The sequence below is a fragment of the Bombus vancouverensis genome, chromosome 1, assembly GCF_051014615.1.
Source record: "Bombus vancouverensis nearcticus chromosome 1, iyBomVanc1_principal, whole genome shotgun sequence".
NCBI classification, from domain to species: domain Eukaryota; kingdom Metazoa; phylum Arthropoda; class Insecta; order Hymenoptera; family Apidae; genus Bombus; species Bombus vancouverensis.
Window position 1 is genome coordinate 13,014,629 of NC_134911.1, and position 18,633 is coordinate 13,033,261.

The following is an 18,633-nucleotide window of genomic DNA, read 5'->3' on the forward strand; positions in this document are numbered from 1 at the left end:
ATGAAGCATTGTTTTTATACTGTATAATTAATTTGTATAATATTAACATCAAATTACATAAAATACGATTTATGAATATAAAAAATTAATAACCTCTTTGTCTACTGTAATGTTTTTGTATATTTGTCCTTATAATATTATAAGAATAATATTAAATAACAATAATGGCTGTTCACACAAATTTTGATTAAAAAGTTGTTAATTAGATATACCTTTTTTTTAAATTAATAATAATTTATAAAATGTACACAGTTTTTCAATGTTTACATTATCATCTATTATTATGCTGTGTATTTCTGGAAGTCTTGTTATTTGTATATAAATATATGTATATAGCACAAATAAGATCAAATGTGAAAAATACTACTAAATAATAAGGTATAGTTATGCTATTTTTAAGCAAGGAACTAATAACACAGGCTGTAAGTAAATAATTATAAAATAAATTTCCTTTTAAAGTTATTTACTATACATATATGTACTTTGTTTTATATATGTATATTATTTGCACTCTAAGTTTTTAAGTGTTTAAATAAAAATTTGTTTGTTTTTCGAAATAATATTAAAAAAATAAATTTATACATAATTTTACATGCATAAATAATATCCTTAAAAATAGGACATAAATAATAATTAACATTTTCATTGAAAATTAAGGATTATAAATTTAATAATTAAATTGAGGTGTAAAAATATGTATAAAATGCGAGAAATAGTATATAATTAGATATGGAATGACTTTTCAGAATAAATAAATTTTATGTCCTTGTATATCAATGTTAAAGTTTAGACTTTACTGTTCCCTACGTTGCAATATATTAGATAGTATCTGAGTAGAATTCTCAGCATGTTTAACTGTATCATCTTCATCTGAACTGAATTCCGCGTTTAAAAGATTTGTTAGCGATGTTGATTTTTGAGTTAACAAAGGTAAATTTGTATCGATTACCTCTTCAGTTTTAAAATTATTACTTGAAAGAGAATTTACTTGTAATTCCAAATTTTCAGCTTTTTTGTTCCTATTGGATAATGCTTTTTGTATCGTATGAATTGTGATTCCACAAAGGCACATTAACAATCCTACAAAATTAAGATGACTCATTTGATCACCTTCCCATTCAACAGCCAAAATTAAAATAAATATTTCCTAGAAAGACAATAATTTAAAAATTTTTACCCAAATATTAATATTTTACTTGTATATTCCAATATTCAATAAAGTTATATAATATTATGTTATTTAATATGTAGTTAATTTACCTTAATTATGCCAATAATTGAAAGTGTAAGACTAGAAGTATATGTAACAACTAAAAATTCCATAACTTCCATATGGAAAGCTATAATAGCACTTCCAAATACAGCAATTATAGTCATTGTAATAGTTTGAACATCATTCCAATCTGTATTTTTAAAACTATTGTATAGATGAGATCCTAAAAATAATATATTTTTTTACCTTTTTCAAAAACACAGTAACATAATATTTACATATACAATTTAAAAAAAAAATATAGCTATACATTTTACATATATATACCTTCAAACCATATCATCACTGGTACAATAGGTAATAACATCCATAACTGCATATAGTACATCATGTCAATTGGACTTTTCATTCCAAGTTTAGATTTTTGCATAACTAGTTGTGTCATAGTCCACCGAATACCACTTAAAAATGATGCTAAGAGGCAAATTACAAATCCAAAAACTTCAAATTGTGTTGATTTATAAGTAAACATAAATAAACCTCCTGATATCATTACTACAATACATGATAATGTCCAAGACTATAACAAAATTATTTCTTTAATATATTATATTTGAAGCATTCATATGGGAAATTAATATTACTACCTTTTTCTCCAACTTCAAAAAGAGTGCAAATCCAAGAATAAAAATAATAGAAGTCGATTTTGTCATAGTATATCTAAATAACAATATAATTCATTAATACTATCACAAAGTCGTAAATATATTTTATTTTGTTCTTAATGTAGAATATTAAATACATACAATGACATAGTAATTAATGAAATTGCCCAATTTGATAGACCTATATCAAGGCCACTAGCTATGCCAATTGGCATAACCATTCCTATTATGCTTTGTAAAGGAAGTTTTAATTGTTGTTGTTTCTTCCAACATGTTTTAATACATCTTATTGAGGCAGAAAACAAAAATTTTATTAATAAGTGACATATCACCACAACAAGTGGAAAATGAAATCCCTAAAAAATGAGTGCATATATAAAATAAAATCAAATAATAAACTCTTATAAATCACAGGTATCTTCACTTACATATGTATTATAAAGCCATTGTACATAAAAAGTTAAACCTACAGACAACACAAAATAGCACAGAATTAATATGATAATTTGAAAAGATTTTTTCCAAAAAGATACTTCTTTTTTAGACAGATTTGGAAACTCTTGGACTGGTTCGAGAAAATAATCTGATGTATCATCTGTATCTTTTGCAATTTGATATTTTATATGTGATCTTGTCATACTTCAGAAAAAAATAATCTGTAATGACAAATTTACGATATTAAATATAGTATTAAAAATGTATAAATAATATATTCATTTACTACATAACACAGTTAAACATAAGAAACAGTGAATTATTAAATGGTATTTGCAGAATACAATTCTTATTTTAAATCAATAACACTTTTAATTAAGATTCACGATTTATGATAACATTATGCAATGTAGTAAAATATAACCGAATGTTATAACAAATATGTTAAACGTACCGTCTTAGAATTCTTTAAATACATAAAAAATACTCATAAATTGTTATGTCTAACTTAGACATCTGTTATTTTAAGTTATATGTTTAACAAAAGAAATAATTGTGTAACAATGACGACAGAATTCACATTCATTCTGTAAATTTATAATGTATTTAAAATTACAAGTGAGAACATTAGAAAGAAAACAAAATTAAAGTACATACATATCGTTATCACTTACTTCGATGTGACATACGATATACATAAACGTGAAGTCATGTATAAACATAACCTAAAAATTATAGTAGACAAAAATGTGGCATATCACAATCTGATAAATGCATATTATCACAGTAATCTTCTTATCATTTTGAAATTTCTTATGGTGGTAAACTTATTTATAGAATTATCTATACTTTGGCTGAGTTTTTTTTAAAAACCTTGACTTTAAAGTAAACACAAATACTTAATATATCCTTACTTTTTAATAATTGGGTTATTTATTATCCGGCACATCCATTAATTAAAAAATTGACACCAATTTTAATGTTATAAAAATTGAATTTAATTATGTACAAAATATAAATATTAAATAAAAATAGGGTCAATGTACACAAAATAATTGATAGTTATAAGTAGTAATAAATACTGTACATATTTAGTTTTCTATTTAACGCTTCTGATGAAAATATACAAAGTCAATAATCATATATTTTTATTTTAATGTATATTTACACTGAGTAACAACATCATATAATAAATTCAAATATGTTTTATATTAAATGTTTTGTATACAGATTGAATATTTTTCAAAATTATTTTATCCTTATTTACTCAGTGTAAATTAAACATACACATATTATTGTTCTTTATTTTATAAAATATATTTTAAAAAATTAGCAAATAAAATTATTTATCAGTTAAATGCAAACATTATATACTTTATATATATATTACATTCATTTATCAGAGTAAGAGAAATTTGATACTTTTACTATGATTTGAAGACAAGCTCCAGATTTAAATTAAGAAATGTACAAAACTCAATGATTCCAAATATATGAATTAAAATTAATTCACTGAAACATTAATATATTATATCATTAATGATAGTATTTTTCATCTATTCTACTTAATTGGATTGTCTTCAATTCATGATGTTATATTCTAAGACAAATCTATCGTATACATTAATTCATGAATACACATATACAGGATTATTAAAAAAACAGTATATTACAGTTATCCTAAATATTATATAACCAATTGCATATTTTTATTACACATATATAATTAACCACTTTTTATTTATATGTTATCTACGATCACTGCGTCCACCATTTCTGTACCCCCCACGACCACGAGAATTAGTTTTTGTTGCAACAGATGTTTTTGTTGTTGAATCACCAGAATATCTTGCAGATCCCCCTGGAAGTCCTGAAGTATTACCACTATTTCCACCAGTGCTATTATTATTATTGTTTCCACTCTTTGTTGTTGTTGAACTACCAGAAGTACCACTAGCAGGTGTTGTTGAATTACTTTGAATTGTCTATGATAAAATAAATTAATACTAATATTAATAGAAGCACTAAAAGTAGCTACACTCTTTGTAAAATTAGAAATAAATCTATTATTAATATCTAATTAAAAGCAATGAATATATTGCACAACATACCAATGGTTGCCTTCCAGGTTGGCCAGTGATATTATTTGCATTTCCATTATTTGTAATAGTATTGTTAACATTACTACCAGGTGGACCAGAACCACTTTGATTAATCATTTGTTGCGCTAAAGCAGGATTTGGTTCACTCATGTTTAACTGTTCATTTATTACCATACAAAATTCACCAATTTTTTGTATGTCTCCATTTTTTCCAGAATACAAAGTTAAGCATTGTCTCCAAACAGAAGCATAACCTTTTGTTAATCTTACAATATCCCCTGGTACTAAAAGCTGTCCAGGTTCGTCCCAAATTGAAACATTCATGCATGCTGTACTGTCTGCCACTTTAAACGTTCGAACTTCGCGGTTTTCTTTGGTAATGGTAGGATGACCAACTTCCAGAACAATAAACACTACATTAATGTTTTTTTGACCCGGCCGTATGTCTTTTATCAATACGTATTCCATTGTTTTGACAATCAATATGCACTTTACACTAGCACTCTTTACGAATAATCACCTATACGTGTATATTTGAAAATACGTCAGATATACTTTGTTACTTTACGTACTATTTAATTTAACTTCCCTATTATCTTCAATATGTTGTTCGATATCGTATAACTACATCAATTTCTTTCTACCAGTACTTAGAATGACACTAGTGAATGTTCAAAATATTTGGTTGCGTAAAGTAAGAAAGAAGTTCATTAGAAAGGTAATACGGGTGTTATGCTGTTGGTAGCTGGTAGAATGAATATCGGCCATCTTATTTTAGTACGTCATATAGACACTAGTTTCGCTACTGTCCTATAATATGCGCGTCATCGAAGTAATCTGGCAGCAGCTGGTTGTAACATGAATATACTGTTATTACTACGTAGGGTAAAACTGATACATCTATTCGAAACATCATATATGTGTATTATATGCATATATGCAAATACATGATTATCTATACATAACTTTTATACATATATACGTAGCAACTGCATATAGAATTTATGCATACATTAAATGTATGTACTTTAGTTTATTTTTTTTATAAGAATAAAAAAAAACAATTTTACTACTATACAAAGTATACATATTGTTTGTTATATATGAAAATTATATTTAAATCCTTTCAATTGAAACTTTATGTTATGTCGATTACATTATGTTTTTTAAAGAATAATATAGTCTGTTGAAAAATTGCGAATGAATTGGAAATGAAATTATTTTTCATTTAACAATATGTAGAATGTAATTTAACTGTAGATCTATGAAATTTACCTAGTAAAAGATTCAAAATCTATTCCCTGAAATTTGTCATATCAGTTAGCAAGTTAGGTAAACGCGTTCTACTACTACGAAGTTTGTGTTCCATTCGATAATTATTCAAGAAATAAAAATATTTTTAAAGATCTGCTTATTTTTGAATGCCTATCAATGTTAACCCAGGGAGATAATCATAAGTAGTAATATTGAACTTCTTTTTATTATGACAATATTAGTTTAAGAATAAACTAATGTCAACATTACACTTTTAGATAATGGACGTGGACGAATCTCTGGATCCGAAAGAATTGAAAGTTACCCTCGAAACATATAAAAAATTGGCGAATGATTTTGCAAATCATGATACGATTTTGAAGGTAGGAAATTTTTCAAAATTTGTTTATACTTTATTTTTATAACAAGGATTACTGATTTTAGGATAAAACAGTTTTGTCGTATGTAGCGTATGTCTTAGAAGTACCCGATTTTGAGATTGTTAATTTGAGTTTAGATATTTTGGAGTTATTTGTTAAAAACGTGGATAATTATGTACACATAACCTCTACTTTTGGAGTTCGTGAAGCCTTGGACGCAATTATAAATAAGTACAATGTAGATAAACCAAAGATATCTAAACGAGCACAATGTATAAAAGATGACATAGAAAGAATGAAACCACCAATATATAATTTACGTAGCAGATGTAAAAGAGTTATAGAGCCTAAAAAGTTAAAGACTCATGTGATTGTATTACATGTTCAAGGCTTATTACCGGTAAATACATACAGATAGTATGTATATGTTTTAATTTTATGTATTTATTATTTCATAAAAATTATATATGCATATGAAATAGGAAACTCGTGCAGAGTTGGAGGCAATATTAATAAGAATCAATGGACTAGTTTCTCTGGTAGTTGATGTAGAACATCAGCGTGTTACAATGCGTACTTTAAGTTATGTTACTGCCAAACAAATTGCAGAAGCTATCCAAAAAAATTCTGAGAATATGGAAGCAAGATTGGTGACACGAAATAAATTCAATCAAGAGTATCTCGTTAAATTGGTAAATATTTGTACAAAGCAAAATTTCTAAATTTTAGGATTAAAATGAGTTATGATTTTTTTATTAACAATATATTTAATCATAAGATTCATACTGGAAATAATGGTGATACTGAAGACATGCCAGACTACTTACCTGAAGAAGATGAACAAGAAGATGAGAAAGAGGGAGTTGTATCATTATTGACTGGATTAAGACAAAGTGCTTCATCATTGTATAAATCCACTGCAGAATTTCTGCACAATTCATTTTATTGGTAAATTTGTAAGCTCTAGTATATTAAGTATTATTTTTTATTCTATTACTAATGAACAACTTTATAAAAGTAGAAAATGTTTGAAACTATAATTCTTCATAAACATGTTTTAATTTTTATTTATTTGACATATAATCTCAAGTTATTCATTTTTCATGACAGTTAATATAATACTCAAATATTCACTATATTTATTAAAATAGACTGAATATCTACTAGAAAGTGTAAATAAATTTAGTTTTATTATATGTAATAAAAATTTGATGTCCACGTTTAATGTTTGTCCTCAAGTAAACTGTACATATGTAATGTATTAAATCTTGTAATTAAGTAGAGCTATAAAATATAGAAATTTCAATATGATGATCTAAGTGATTAGAACTTTCACATGTTCAATAATATAATAGAATAAAAAACATAATCATTAATTTGATAAATGTGAACAAGATTCAGATCGCTATTTTATGTCGAATGGATATTGAAACAGTGTTATACAGAAAGAAATTTATTTCAAATTATGTTAAATATATATAATAATTAAAATATTACGTTGTTTGTATGTATAGCAACTTTTATTGCTAGTAAGGTTTTTCTACCATAATAATATGTATACTTTGTTGTTAAAAATAGGCTGTGCAAATATTTATTGTATTTTGATAAGTTAATATATATATACTTACATGTAAAGTAACATACTACCACATAGCATCATTTTTCTTTACAACATTTGCTTTTCACTTAAATAAAGATTTCAGATCATATATATATTTTGTTTTCAAATGTTAATGCATATATAAATAATTAATACTTTATAATTTATATAAAAATAGTTTTATTATAACAAAATCAAATTATCTAATAAGTTTACAATGTTATTAAGGTTTGTAATTAAATTAAATATACCAATTATTGTAAATCAACTTTATTTATTTATAACACAAATTTTGTGTACTGCTTCTATTATTAAAGAATAATAGAACTAGTCAGTTTAGCTGCCACTGCACAAGAAGGAACAATTTATGCAACTACTCGCATAAATATAATAGATACAATATGTATGATTATCATAAAGTACATCTTTATATATCTTATTAATTACTTCGTCCAAATGAGCACATGAAAATGTTATATCATACCTTAGCTACTATTTTCTTAAGTTTATGTTGTATTGTCTATATTTACAATAGTATAGTAATTGTCATTAAGGCAATTTGAGTTTCAAAGCAGGTACAATAGATGGATGCAGACAGTACTTTGGACAATTGACTTAACGATGTCGTTTAGTTTTGCATGTGTAATTACGATATTTATTGTTATTAATTTGAGAGAATGAGTATATGACTTTTACATACAGTCCAACACTATTATTGAGTTTCAGTTTGAAACTCAGACAACCTGCATTGTTTTGACTATATCATAATACTACTTACACTAGTTTTCTAACATAGTCATTAAATTAGATTGTTTTCATTTATTAATTGAAAAATGAAACAATAAAATTTATTACATATAGTACATTAATGAAATCTGTAGTAAGATTATTGGTAAAAGTTTTAATGCATCAAAAATATTTAATGACTTTGTTACAGTAAAATAGCCCTCGAGCAATACCTCATGTTATTTATAATTTGATTTTATCGGAATAGCAGAATATTTATTGAATCGAAAAATTATTGTACTGATGTGATCCTATTTTCAGTTGCAAGCTTAATTGCTGTTTATTGCACATTAATTAGAGTTTGTTATTTTATTTCAATAATCACTATTTGGTGTACTTCATGAAAATTGCCACAGGCACTTATGTTTTAAAATTTATTTAGTAATTGTCATTCCATTACATATTTTCTAAATTACTTTCAAAAGTATATTTTTCTAATGCAATATTTACTTTTATTTTATTGTATTTATATACAATAACTCTTTGTAAACTACCAAATAATATATGAGTTTATTGATTTTTAAAATTGATTTCTACATTATGGTGAATTTCATCTATACGTACAAGTGAATGCAATTATCAATAACTGATTTTGCATTCATCATAGGAATGATTGATTTGAGTCTAACTGAATATTTTTTATTAATAATATGAAATAAATGCAATACATAATTGATAATAAGTTCATAATTGATTAGTTGAGAATTCTACATTTACTAAAAGGAACTATAAAAAAAAATATAAAACATAATGGAATGAATTTTAAGTAATGATTTTTTTCTCTTTCAGACGCGAGCATGAGGTGCATGTATTTACAAATAATACTATATAACATGTTTATACACATGTTTGTGTAAATTTTCGATTCTGTTGAAAATATCAGCAATCTATATTTTATATTTTTCTTAGAAAAAATAGTTATTGATTTATGTTCATTTTCTATAGCGTATAATAAATCATATCATAGATAATGATAGAAAACAATTTCATTAAATTAATTCAGTTGTTGAATTCTGTAATAGTTTTCAAAAATAGTAATTTAAATTTTAATAAAGATTTAGAATGTGATTTTTATAAACTTTTCTCAGTAACTGTCTAGTATCTTAATAATATTAATGTAATATTTCATTGATAAATAATGCATAAAATTAATGTACATATATATCTAACATATACCTTAAATTGATAAATATCTACAATATTTAACACAGGATGAGAGCATACGCTACAAAAATGCACTGGTTGTTAGGTACTTATATCAATCGTAAATGAGATATAAAAAATCCTGTTAATCTACACACTACTTTCTATTTTTAAGTTTGCAACTACTGGTTGAGATGCAATTGTAATCTCACTGACTTCATCTGTTTCCGATTGACTTGATGTATCAGAAACATCATCTATTTCTTTCCTCTAAATAAAAATAGAAATAAAAGTAAAAATATATTGTGTATTATACTGTATATATTTTTACTGTATTTTCAATAATATTACATTAATAATAAGAATTATTTTGACTCACCTTATGAGAATAGTGAATATTACGAAATACTCTTTGCATATCGGGATTACTTTCTAACGTGGAGGATTGACTGGACGGAGGATGTGAATATTCGGAAGTATTTTCCTCATCAGAAGCTAACACTCTCTCTATGCGTTCAGGTGCATGTTTAAATCTTCTTAATCTACATCCAGGACCAATTGGTCGCCTTGCAATACTTTAAAATAAATTCATTAAATTAAGATATGAATTCGATTAATTTCATACTTTTACATTATTCTAAAAAAAATACCTTCTTCTTTTTAAAGAGTAATTATACGTATAACTTGGATCTTCGCCTTCTTCATCTGACCAACTTTCCTCACATGCATCATCTTCACGATCGCATAAAGTATCCATACTTTCAGAACAAGGTCGAGTTTTAATTTCTGATTGTTCATGAGGTGTATTAGTATTGTTAATAATAATTCCACAAAAATGTCCGGACAGGTTTATAGGTTCTTCTTTGCCTCTGAAATGAACAATTATTTATTACTTTTAATTATTGTTGAAGTCCATATATTGATATATGTATATTTATATTAAATATGTTTTACCTGTGTTGTATCACATCATCGCAATTTCCATTATCTATAGGAGAAATAAGACGATTAGCATTAATAATTTCGCTAACTTTTCGACCAAGTGTTTCAAGATTATCGTCATCACTACAGTCCTTTAAACGTTCATTTCCATTTGCACGATTTTCATTTGAAGGTTCAGGACTGGAACAAGGACTAGATTGCATTCTATAATGAGCTTCGGATAAAACTGAATTTCCATTTAAACTTTCTGGTGTTTGTTTATTTAATGACTGTTTATTAAGACTATTTACAGAAAGTTTTTCTGTTGATGAGATTGTTGTTGTATGTCCAACAGGATTAAAATCAGTTTCGTTGATATCCATTATATCTGTTTGTGTTTGACTATCAACAAAACGTGCACATACTTCTGTACTCTGAAAATAGATATGCACCCAGCATTATATTTTAATTTGTTAATTAATAAGTACATATTCTCATGTTAGATACGTACTTTTCTTTCACGATGAGGACTCGATCGTGGGCTAGAATTTACACCACATCCAGATCCTACTCTACGATGCCTATATTTGCGTTGTTTGAAACTATTATTAGGGACTAAAACTGTCTCTGGTCGATTAGATTCATTTAGTTGGGTACACATAGTTGCTTTTATAGGGGTTTGTGGACAGTCTGTTGGGGATGGTGGAGTTGTTGGAGTAGATGATGTTGAAAATTGAGGGTTACGTCTACGATGAAGTCTTTCTTGAGCCTTTATAAGAGGGTGTACAAGTCGCTTCTTACATTGCTTATACCCACTTTGTTGTTCTCGTCTAAGAGAGAAAATAAGATATATTAAAATTACTTACTATTAGATATTCTAATTTTCTAATTTATTACTTACTTAATTACATCTCGTTCACGCTGTTCCAACTGCAATAAAACAGCGCTTAATTCTAAGTACAAATTATTAGTACGTTCGAGTTTACGTTCATAATGTTCTCGAATATCTTGAGCATGTCTTAATTCATCCTCACGTCGTCGAATGAGATCAGCTTCAAATCTTGGACTACTACAACTATTTGTCTGCATTTGTTTCATATGATCTCTAATTTCTTTTTTCCAAGATTGCTGTAATTATAAAAATTATAAACACCTTTTAATATTTAAATAGGTTTGTTTCATTTTTATTTTTAGGTTTTCAATTTACCTGTGTCTTAAAGTAATCATCAGGTTTTGTACATAGCACTTCAACTGCTGCAATTCCGAGATGAATTTCAATATGTTTAAAGGAAGGTCTATTACGTGGTTTTGCTGCCCAACATTGTTTTACAAGTAACCTGTAACCTTCTGGGCAGCTTGCAGGGATTGGTAAATGAAGAGAATTATTGCCCACGCCCCAAATGATTGCGGAAGAATCCACGTCTTTGTAAGGTATTTCTCCGCTTAAGAGTTCCCATAATACCACACCATACGACCATATATCTACTTTCTCAGAACAAGGCTCGTTTCTGATGATTTCTGGGGCCATCCAGGCAACTGTACCAGCGAAACTCATTCTTGTACTAATTTCATTCCATTCTCTACTAGTTCCAAAATCGCTAATTTTGACAATTTCTCCTTGTCCTATCAACACACTGAAATTGTAAATAGAATTTAGAAGATAAACACGTAAATATAGTACGTAAGTATAGTAAGACAAAGATGCTCTTATTTTACGAGGTAAATAAAAATTTACTGAGCCTAAAAATATATATGAATTTAATTATATTAGATTAAATAACATACTTTGGGCTTTTAAGATCTCTGTGTATAATTTTATGTGCATGAAGATAGGCCATTCCAGCAGCAATTTGTTTTGACCATGATACTAATCTAGGAGGTGGAACTGGTTCTCCAGCCCTAAGGAGGTCGTATAATGGTCCGTATGGACAAAACTCCATAATTATACAGTAACATGGTGCTTGTGTGCAAACACCTCTGAGAATATATAAAGATTATTTATATTATTTTTTATAGCATTTATAGTACAGCTAAAAACTTACTTAAATTGAACAATATTCGGATGATTTAACTTCCGTAAGTGCCGTATATCAGTTTCACGCGGCTCTCGCACCTTTTTTACAGCTACAACTTCTTTATTTAATTTTCCACTAAATACTGCCCCTTGTGCTCCAGATCCGAGCCATTGCAGTTCACTGATTGATTCAAACGGTATTTCCCAGTCATCCGCTAAAATTATTTGATTTCATCCTATAAATAATGTTATAAAGACTATATTAAATCTATAAAAAGTGATTACTTACTTTGATGTCCTTTAATTTTTTCATTAACAGCTGCTTTTGAAAGCATAGTCCAAACTGGACGCATGCACCCTAATATACCTTCCACCCAGCTTGATCTTTGTGCATCTAAAGTTCCAGTACCTGGAGTACATTTTGTTGCAGTTTCACTAGAGTTACTATTGCTTTCTGAATTGCTATGATTGTTATTAGGTAATTGAGCATCACGTGGGTCAGGGATAATAGGACCTCCTGCAATTCCACTCAACTGACCTAATTCTTCTTGTATACATAACATGCTAAAATAAATAATCAAAGACATTAAAAAACTTAATTTCTGAATATGAAAATGTTAAAATATTAATGAAAGAACAAAATTATTTCAATTATTTTACTATTTTACAATGCAGCAAAAATACTATCATGAAATATGTAGCAAATGTGTATTACGAAACTTTATCAAGCAAGAGTTACAGGAATTTTGTTTTTTACTGGAGTTTCTCATCTTGAACTACTGAAAATAATGTAATATATGATATTGTGAATTGAAATATTAACTATAGAAAAAATGTTAGTAAGGAGTAAAAATATTCTTTATTAATTTTTTTGGAAATTATTAATTTAATTTTGAATAAAGCTTCTAATATAAACTAACTGACTAACTCATAACTTTGTTAAAAGAGTAAATAATTGTCATGAAATTTTTATTCAAAATGTCAATATATAAATTATTTTTGAAAATGTACCATTTAAACAAATCTCTTTATTAACTCATTAATTTACACTAATCAAATTATCTTAATCAAACAATAATCATATTTTTTCGCTTTATAACTATTATTAATAAACTTAAGTCCCTGACATATCTGTGTTGAAAAATTTCAGAATTTAGACTCCAAACAAAAGAAAAGTGACGTTATTTCGGAAAACGCAACAAAGAGATTTGGGCATATCAAATTTTCATGTCTTATTGTCATAACAAACGATTCGTTACATACACAATCAATATGGACATGTGTATGTATTAAAATCGTCATGTTAAAACGTCATGAAATCTAATGTAAGTGAAATTAATAGGAACATTTAATCACTGAGCATCGATTTCCTTAAATGACTTATACACCTGTCAAACATGTAAGCTGTGATCATAAGTCGTGAGTCAAGTAGCTGTTATAAGCAATATCATACGATAAGTGTAAGTATCTGCAATGTACTTTACTTCTGTGTATTATGTATCTTGTGCTATATCATTTAAAAATACTCTTTCGTGTTTATATCGAAGATACTGAAATCGCGTAAGAAAGACATGTTTTAATAACTGAAAAATAGAAATGATAAAAATGACATGGGTCGTGTGATTAGGAATTATGTTTAGGACATAAATATATCTGATAAATAGAAAAGATTGACAATATGAGTTTCTATAGATGTGTTAGTGTGGGGACAAGATCAAAGCCGTCAACGATGGTGCCGTTATGCCGTTATCGGAAGCGCATTCCGACGACTTGGCCTTCGTCCTCACCTCCTCGTACCGACGTTGTTTGGAACGACCACATCGTCGTTCTGTGTCTTCCGAAGGAAAAATCGTGTAAATACCATCGTATCACGCGTAGCATATGGATATAACACGCTTGACCCATACACTGAGAGAAAGTGTCACAAAACCATGCCACTGATTGAACGTTTTCACGATAAACAAAATATAAATACGATGAAACTATACAGGATGCATACGACCACGAGACATATCGTAAACTAACAAGTTAGCCGGCAGAGGGCCACATTTACCGTTTGCTTTTATGTGTGTATGTACAGTATGATGCATGACGATGTTACGATTAAGTGGTTGTTCGTAATTGTAGTGCATTACAATTTGACAATCGAAAAGTATACGATTATTCTACATATCATTTATAGGACAAATACATATGTACAATTGAAACATTATCAGAATTAATATCACGCAGTAAAGTTATATTTTATGATAATTAAGTTACTCCTAATTTCAAATATAAATTTTAAGGTCTATGACAGATAATTAAGAATGCGCATGCGCAATTGTACGCGCGTAATTTAATGTAAGAAAGCGTGTTATTTCAAATTTATTATATGCAATACTCGTTTTATATTTGACACTGTAAAAATACTACATTCTTACCTGTTAGTGAATATGTGCGCTTCCGGATGAGAAGGTGATAAAACTACTTGATTGACACCCGATGACGCTTCTGTTTTCTGAGATTCAAATTTGTACATCTCAGGTTGCGACAGTGTCTCTGTCCCGGCAGGAGTACGCATGGTTGCTTATTGTTTTGTATTCCAATTCTGTAATATAATTTATCATTTGATAAATAATACAATTTATGGATGTAAATTTCCTTACTAATATTATTTTAAGCAAGAGAACATTTTTGACGCTTGTTACATGCACGTGTATATCGTCAAAAAATGTATTCGTCGCAATGTTACTTTATCAAGAGCGAAGACCAGAGGAAAAAGAGAAAAGACGAATAAGAAATCACCTTTAGCATAACATGGGGAGGCTGGGTTCAATGGAATGCCGATCTAGTAAGAGGCGTGGTATGTGGCCGTCACATACCAAACAACCGTGCTTTTATTTTTTGTGCAGATTCTTTAGGTTAAACCTAATCATACTTGCATTTTTAGCCGATAATTAAAGAAATCACGCTTTCTAACAGAATATTAGCACGAAAGGTAAAGTGAAAGATTTACTTAAAATTTGAGTATTACATATAGCTTGTCTTTTATTTAATACTTATGAAACAACAAAAGTCTTTGCTTTTTTTAAATTATAAAATCTTTGCAATTTTGTAGCAAAAATAATGCGACAGAAAATAAGAGGATTAATTAAAAATCCAACCGGTTTTGCAAAAAACCTTTATCAGATACTGGTTTAAACACGGAACCCTTTCGCGCTACGAAAAGAAAAAAAAAGGATACAGAGTTTTGTATAGTGAGTCATTCGTAGGTGTGTCTTGGATTAATCCGCAGCACCTGTGCTAGGTAAGGTCTAATATACTAGGAACCACCTCCCGAAACCTAGATCTGTTGGGAGAAGAGAGGGGGGCAGGAGGGATATTTCGTGCTTCCAAATATATTTATTTGGGATAAATACAAAGAAAGACGTTATTAATGGTTTTTTATGATTATTCAAATAATTTTATTTTCAAAATTGAATATATGTTCATTTTATTTACAGAATATATTTCTAGAGCTGGAACCTTCACATGATACAATGAAGGGGTTTCTGAAAATTTTGCTAGAGTTAACAGATCAATGTTCCAAAAGAGTGAACATGTTGCACCCCACGTTTCTTGAACAGACTATTTCCGTGAGTAAAGTTGGGGAAGAATGAATCGTAATGAGTAGGGTGCTCATTGTCTATCCTGATTTGTCGCTTTGTTGACCAGAATGCTATAATTTCCGGGTATGTGTGAACATTACGATATGGATGGTTAATATTAAATTATAATATATTCAGTATATCACAAAGTAGATTAAAATAAGGAATTATGTGTACATGACTAATGTTATAGCGGCAAATTTAATAAGTTAACAGAAAATATTACGTCAGCTTCAAACCTTTATATTTTCGTTACATATACATATGCATGTGTGCGTTACATATACATGTGTGCGTGACTTTGTTGCATTGAGAAAAGTTCCATCGTAAGTTTTATAGAACAATCTAAAAATACTTCCAATATCGAGGTCGCGAAACAAAAGAGAAGAGTTTGATAGAAAACTTAAATACGATAAGAAATAGAAATGGTTTATTATGTATAACGTAACGAACAAATTCTGTTAATACATTGAAAGAAGGATGAAATACATATTAATGCTTCCATCATTGCATTCGTTAACATCTTTTTACGAATACACCTCCGCATCCTTCGACGGAGGTGGAAGAAATTTCAGTTTTGCTGTTGTCTGAAACGCACGAAATGCAATGTATGCGATAGAAATGATAACGTGGAAAAATATCCATGAAATGTTTTAAGTAGATCATCACTAGAATAAATTAGAATTTTTAAAAAATTTATTGATTACATAAAAAATGAATGAGCGCTATATGATCTAGTACGGAAGGTGTATCAAATAGTCTTAATTCATCGTTTATATATTGCATCATTACTATCAAAAATGAAATTCGACGTGTTTATTATGTATACGTGTTAAATATTTCATTAGAGTAACATGTATAGTATTGGTGCACATCCTAGCGTTGAAATCACCCGATAAATTGAGTGATCGCGATGCTGTTTATAGCATCAGTGATCGGTACACATATTGCTTTAATGCGGTTCTAACTAGACGATATTTTGATAATATTTCAAGAAAATGAACTTCACTACTTATTTTTTAAACACAAGTGAAATGAAATTCAGTGTAACCTATCTGTTCAAGGGCACGTAGTACAATGTAATAAAAGAAATATGTCACCAGAACTTAATAATAACTTTATATACTAATATCTTATGTAATGTTTATTGAGAATAAACATCTTTGATATTATTGCCTTTACTCGGCTCAAAAACACAAAAAGTACATGTGTGCATTGCATATATAGTGTATGTTAAGAAAAGAAACCTTTTCCGAAATTATAATATACTCAAAAAATAAATAACAGGCAGTTTTTCATTTTATATACCAGTACTCATCATTTTCAACATTTTACTGGTCTTAAAGAAAACCGAACCTTATTAATATTTAAGATAAAAATCCTTTTATTTTAATATGCACGGATTAATTCGAAAAACCTGTTTTTACACAGAGTATCCTTTCTCATTCATCGCCTTTCTTTAAAAGCGTTCTTTTCTCATTCATACGAAAATAATGGACGCTTTTACTGAAGAAGTAATAAGAGTACAATTCAAAGTGCCGACAACTTGGGCCAAATGACGCTTCAGTGTTTGAGACGAGACGCATGAAACGTGCACCACTACGACGCGACGGACGGAACGAGATTCGTGCTCAGTGCAGAACGATCGGGAACGTGAGCTTTCACTTTCCTCGAGCGGCTTGCACAAGCGAGACACTACCGTGGTCAGGGCGCACGACATTTGGTACGAAAAACTCGTCGAACCATGAAGCGTCGGACATTCAGACAACGACGATACATAAAAGTTTCCCGTGTTTGAAAACCAGAGAAAAGGAAGAGAAAGAGTATGGAGAAGACGCTTTATTGATTAAGCTCGGGCAACCCCTCTTTTCTTACCTTTATAAAAAATATATCTGCCGACGATGAACGACGACAGTGGCAATCCCCTACCAAGTATCCATATAGTTGTATCTGGCGCCATACATTTGCGAAGTCTTTGGAACTGTTAAATCTGACACTATAAGCACGAGAGTCCTCGACTCTTTCAAAAAACGTATCCTCGTGTTGCACGTCACAATAATCATGCAAAAGACATATATACGTGTCTTCACTGTTCAAATGATTACACTAGTACGTACGCGCGAAATTGTAAGCGAGCTCAAAGAGCCGCGGATTTATTCTCGGTTGACGGTCATGAAAACAACCCCACAACACCCCGACGCACGACGCGTCCAGCGGACACTAAACAAAATGGCGCGTACCATCGTCCATGGCTTCGACACCAGAGTGCGCCTGCTTTCTGTGGGAGTGTGTAAAGACGATGGGTTCTGTATCTAGTAGAGGGAGACAAAGTACCGAACAGGTTCGTCTATTCAAACCACGCCTCTTGGTATTCGAGTCGCGCACACGAATACTACTACGTGCTGTGTTCTATGTATCCGTGCGCAGGTTTACAGGGAAGCATGTATACTTTCGAAGAATCCTGTTAATTTGTTGATATCTTAAAATAACA

General features: G+C 29.0%; 3 protein-coding genes and 1 long non-coding RNA gene across 13 annotated transcripts; 2 read left to right on the forward strand and 2 right to left on the reverse strand.

Annotated features, from left to right (window-relative positions):
• Window positions 1-58: 58 nt before the first annotated feature.
• Window positions 59-5,196, reverse strand: LOC117153706 (solute carrier family 35 member C2). Of its 5 annotated transcripts, none has more exons than XM_033327997.2 (8): window positions 2,988-3,257; window positions 2,768-2,900; window positions 2,307-2,534; window positions 2,020-2,234; window positions 1,861-1,933; window positions 1,541-1,793; window positions 1,261-1,436; window positions 76-1,147 (listed from the first exon to the last, which is right to left on the reverse strand). In XM_033327997.2, exons 3-8 carry the CDS (start codon window positions 2,514-2,516, stop codon window positions 794-796), a joined length of 1,281 nt encoding a protein of 426 aa, XP_033183888.1. In that variant the 5' UTR covers window positions 2,517-2,534; window positions 2,768-2,900; window positions 2,988-3,257; the 3' UTR covers window positions 76-793. The 5 variants fall into 5 exon arrangements, with proteins under 5 accessions (XP_033183891.1, XP_033183890.1, XP_033183888.1 ...); XM_033327998.2 differs by having other exon boundaries at window positions 2,971-2,989; XM_033327999.2 differs by lacking the exon at window positions 2,768-2,900 and having other exon boundaries at window positions 69-1,147.
• Window positions 5,197-5,246: 50 nt separating this feature from the next.
• On the forward strand, window positions 5,247-7,913 carry LOC117153707 (uncharacterized). Of its 5 annotated transcripts, none has more exons than XM_076619711.1 (5): window positions 5,247-5,300; window positions 5,948-6,052; window positions 6,114-6,449; window positions 6,532-6,741; window positions 6,828-7,913. In XM_076619711.1, the coding sequence occupies exons 1-5, from the start codon at window positions 5,274-5,276 to the stop codon at window positions 6,999-7,001; spliced, it is 852 nt and encodes a 283-aa protein (XP_076475826.1). In that variant the 5' UTR covers window positions 5,247-5,273; the 3' UTR covers window positions 7,002-7,913. The 5 variants fall into 5 exon arrangements, with proteins under 5 accessions (XP_076475826.1, XP_076475839.1, XP_033183892.1 ...); XM_076619724.1 differs by having other exon boundaries at window positions 5,274-5,295; XM_033328001.2 differs by lacking the exon at window positions 5,247-5,300 and adding an exon at window positions 5,312-5,434.
• wnd (Mitogen-activated protein kinase kinase kinase 13 wallenda) lies at window positions 7,904-18,392 on the reverse strand. 2 transcript variants are annotated; one of them, XM_033327993.2, is made up of 12 exons: window positions 18,018-18,392; window positions 14,937-15,103; window positions 12,803-13,077; window positions 12,542-12,728; window positions 12,285-12,476; window positions 11,707-12,133; window positions 11,401-11,627; window positions 11,011-11,329; window positions 10,533-10,933; window positions 10,229-10,447; window positions 9,958-10,153; window positions 7,904-9,848 (listed from the first exon to the last, which is right to left on the reverse strand). In XM_033327993.2, exons 2-12 carry the CDS (start codon window positions 15,074-15,076, stop codon window positions 9,729-9,731), a joined length of 2,703 nt encoding a protein of 900 aa, XP_033183884.1. In that variant the 5' UTR covers window positions 15,077-15,103; window positions 18,018-18,392; the 3' UTR covers window positions 7,904-9,728. The 2 variants fall into 2 exon arrangements, with proteins under 2 accessions (XP_033183884.1, XP_033183886.1); XM_033327995.2 differs by lacking the exons at window positions 14,937-15,103; window positions 18,018-18,392 and adding an exon at window positions 14,301-14,432.
• On the forward strand, window positions 13,844-17,412 carry LOC117153709 (uncharacterized). The gene is made up of 4 exons (XR_004463658.2): window positions 13,844-13,973; window positions 14,206-15,493; window positions 15,614-15,802; window positions 15,999-17,412. It is a non-coding gene; the product is annotated as an uncharacterized LOC117153709 (long non-coding RNA).
• Window positions 18,393-18,633: the final 241 nt, after the last annotated feature.